The sequence below is a fragment of the Crocuta crocuta genome, unplaced genomic scaffold (assembly GCF_008692635.1).
Source record: "Crocuta crocuta isolate KB4526 unplaced genomic scaffold, BGI_CrCroc_1.0 scaffold132, whole genome shotgun sequence".
NCBI lineage: Eukaryota > Metazoa > Chordata > Mammalia > Carnivora > Hyaenidae > Crocuta > Crocuta crocuta.
In genome coordinates, this window is record NW_027528611.1 from 1145244 (window position 1) to 1149038 (window position 3795).

At 63.7% G+C, this 3795-nt stretch overlaps 1 protein-coding gene across 1 annotated transcript in view; it reads left to right on the forward strand.

Moving 5' to 3' along the window:
- Positions 1-2231: 2231 nt before the first annotated feature.
- Positions 2232-3795, forward strand: part of MDGA1 (MAM domain containing glycosylphosphatidylinositol anchor 1) — a 57333-nt gene continuing 55769 nt past the window's right edge. The window contains exon 1 of the mRNA XM_077754831.1: positions 2232-2303. Within this exon, the coding sequence (XP_077610957.1) occupies positions 2237-2303 (67 nt within the window). The 5' untranslated portion in view covers positions 2232-2236. The remainder of the gene's footprint in view (positions 2304-3795) is intronic.

Genomic DNA, 3795 nt, shown 5'->3' on the forward strand with positions numbered 1-3795 from the left:
GATGAAGAAGGAGCAATCAGTTGGAGGTGGGCTGGAGAATGAGTCTTCAGATGTTTCCGGATGGACAGAAAAGGAATTGAGGAGGTGTCAACTGATGGCAGCCCCCGCCCCATGGGGGCCTGGTATTCCATCCAACACCTACTGCCGCCGGGACACGTTCTCCGTCCTCCCGTGAGCAGTCCCTTGAGGGTCAGGGGAGGAGGGCCCTAGCAGGAAATGGACCTGGGGAAGCGGTGTGTTCTCATTTTTTTTTTAAGTGTATGTAGTAATTTACATGTTGAAAAATTAAATCTTTTTTGGTGTAAGTTCTTTGAGTTTTGGTAAACGCAGAGTCGTGGAACCACCATCACAGCCAAGATACTGAACAGTTCCGGAGGGTGGGGGAAGGAGGTTAATAATCTCCTCGCTTGTTAGCTGACCGCGCTCCCACGGGCCACCCTGATACAGTCCTCGCGCACAAGCCGAGATAAAAAATACGGCGACAGGTGAAGCAGGTGAGATTAGCAGGACCCGGGTAGGGGGACGCGGTCGGAGACGGAGGGGAGGCAGCCCTCCCGGCCTTGCAGCCTACGCCCCCTCCCCGCTGGCGTTTGGGAGGAGCGCTCGGCCCACCCCAGCTCTGGGAGGCGGGGTGAGGTAGCGGAGTTCCGGAGTGCCTGACGCCCGCAGCTGGAGCGGGCCCGGGGCTTGGCTGCCGGAAGAGAGTGCGCCCCTGGGGCGCTTGGGGGCGCCTGAGGTCCTCCGGAGAGGCAGGATGGGGAGCGAGAGGGGCGAGCTGGGGGGAATGTGGGTGGCCTAGGGGAGCTCCGGTGGCGGGGTCCTGCGGACAAACCTGTTGGCAACCTGTGGGCCCACGCTAGGGCTGGAGCTCTAAGCGCGCGTCCTCCGCCCGGGGCTCAGCCAGCTGCTCCGGCGGTGGCCCCCACGCCCTACGCAGGGAGAGGCCGAGGCTGCCTGGAAAGGGGCGGGGGCTCGGCCGGGGGCGGAGGGGCCCCGGGGCCGCGCAGACAGCCCTGCAGACCCACAGCAGGCGGCCGGCTCGCGCGCCTGCAGGACCCCAAAAGACGCGGGCCCTTGGCCTTTCCCTCTGACCCCCGCTTTAGTTCCGACCACCAAAAGTGCAAAACATTTACAAAGTGTGCGGTGCCCCGCAGGCTTCGGTCCCCAGGGCGAGCGGCCGTGGTTGCCCCGCGAGCGTACTGGAATCAGTGTGCCCGGCTCGGCAGCCAGTCTGGGTGTGCAAGGGCAGGAGAAGAGCGNGAGGGGCAGAGAGAGAGAGAGAGAGAGGAGAAAGCAGAAAGCAGGCACTCTGCTTCCCCCAGCCCTGTTTTGTTTTCTCTAATTGGTCCTGGGGGAGGCGAGGAAATTGGACAGAGGCTGGGCCGGGCGAGCTGGGCTGCCTTTAATTGGCTCCTTTTTTTAACTGGAGGGGAATCAAACAGGAGAGCGAGCGACAAAGGGTGGGAGAGCGAGAGACCGAACGAGGAGACGCGAGGAGGAGGGAGGAGGAGGAGGAAGGGAGGGAGGCAGGCGGGGGGGGCGCGGANGCGAATATTTTTCAAACGACTCAAACTTTCCTCCTTTCCCCGCTTTCTGGGGTCTCTCTTGGCTGGAATTGCTCGCCTGCTTCCCGCCGGGCGCCGGGGCGCGATTCCTCCCCGGGGTTCCTCGGTGGCTCGGTTAACTTCGCGGACCTGGGGACCCGCGGCTCTCGCCTCTCGGCCGAGCCCAGCCAGCGCTTCTCCCCAGCTCAGGAGGGCCGGGGCCGGGGCTCCTTCGCCGCCAGGAGGGCGCCCAACCCGGCCCCCTTGGGTCGGGCTCCTGAGACCCCAGCACCCGCAGCAGGACTGGAGACAGCAGATTAACCCGAGCGAAGCCCGGGCCTTCCAGCCCCCGCTCCGCGGAGGGGCGTCCGCCGGGCGGGGAAAAAGACAAGTTTGTCAGTCGTCGGTGGCCTGTTGGATCGAAGAGCCCCTGCCGCCGCAGAGGGGTCCCCGGCGCCCAGCACACAGAACAGACAGACCTGGGGACCCGGGGCGGATCAGCGGCCGGGCTCCTCGGGCCGGGGCGCTGGCTCCTGCGNCGCCTCCTCAGTTTCTTGGTCTCCGTCGCCGCCCCCTCCGTCGCCTCTTGGGAAAAGGGGGGACGCAGGGGGCTTCGCGGGGCCCCGGCGGATGCGCCCCCCGCCACCTCTCGGGCTGCGCCGCCTCGCGGGGATGAAGCACGGGCCGTGAAGATGGAGGTGACCTGCCTTCTACTTCTGGCGCTGATCCCCTTCCACTGCCGGGGACAAGGAGTCTACGGTAAGAGCCCGAGTCCCGCTCCATGCTGGCTTAGCACCGCGCGGAAACTTTGCAAGAGGCGCAAAGTGCGCGCTGCCGGGGTTTGGTGGGGACCCCGGCTCGGACTCTGGAGTGGATGCCCGGGTCCCCGCCCTTTTCAGGGCGCGAGGAGATCGAGCTAGCGGTTTCAGAGCACGGAGACCGGTGGTAGGGTCTGGCGCGAAGTCGGGGATGCCAGGGGGTGGTGCCCACTTCCTCAAACCTTGCCAGGGGCAGGAGTGACTTGAAACCCTTGGGAGCACCGAGTGGGCTCGGGAGATCCCGACTGACCCCAAACCCGGGCCTGGGGCAGGGACTTGCACGGAAACCTAGTCCTACCCTGGCTCGGCCTCCGGAGTAGAAGCCGAGCGATGCACCACGATCCGGAGTTGCGCGCTGCTTGCGGGTGAGCTGACTGCCTGCACCGCGGTCTCTCGGCTGGCTCGCCTTCCCCGCTCTCGCCGCCGCTTCGCTTCTTTTACTCGCTTCTTGACTGCCAGAGCGGTTGCCAGCATCCCCTGGATTGGGCGCCTAAAACCCCGGCATCCGTTTTCGGATCTAGCCTGAGCCAGTTCTTCCTGTCCCCGGTTCCCAGCTACAAAACCCCAGCCCCACCTTCCTTCTCAGTGAGCGCGTACACGGACACATTCAGCCACCGTCCCCAGGAAACGCAAACACGGCACGCACCCATCGGGCTAACGTGTTCAAACTCTGCCTCCTGCCACGCAGCTTTGCTTCTGCGTTCCTACACCTCGCTCTCCGGCGCCAAGGGGACTCTGGCTGGTTACCCCTCTCCTGTCTCTCCTGCGGGTGTTCCGGGGAAACGTCCTGAGAGCAGGCATCATCTGCCCAGGATCACCGGGGCTCACCGCTCTCAGGGACCCTCCCTCTGAGTTCCTAGCAGGCTTCAAAGCCCTGACCTTACAGCACAAGTCAGTCAGTCTCAGGGCCTGGTGGCCCTTACTCTTTGCCTTCTGACTGCAGGGTGGTCTGCGTAGGTCACTTTTTAATAATATATAGCTGGGTTGGGGAGGGTTCCTGTCCCTCTGTCGCGGGTGCAGGGCCTAATTGTTCATCTTTAGATCGGGGGAGAGTTTGACCTGTTCTGTTGGTGTGGAGGCAGAGGCATTGTCCTCCCAGCTGCCAGCCAGGGGTGCAGATGCTAAATGCCTTGCCTCCTGGTACCTCGCGAGAGGCAGGGGTGTCCTGAGGGGTGTCTGGGAGGTGACATGCTCCTGGCTGTACGCAGCTAGCTGGCTTGGGCTTAATTCCTTGGGGAGGCTGGCCCAGGCATCTGGCCAAACTCTGCTCTTAATTAGTTTGTGTGTCTCTTTCTGCCTGGCCCTTTACATAGGCCAGAAGAGGAAGGAAGAAGAAGAATGTAGCAGGGACCGAGAGAGGCTGGGGTGTGGGGAGGAGGCCACTGAGCTGGCCCCAGAGGCCTTCCCAGGGCAGAGGAAGACACCAGAGGTCT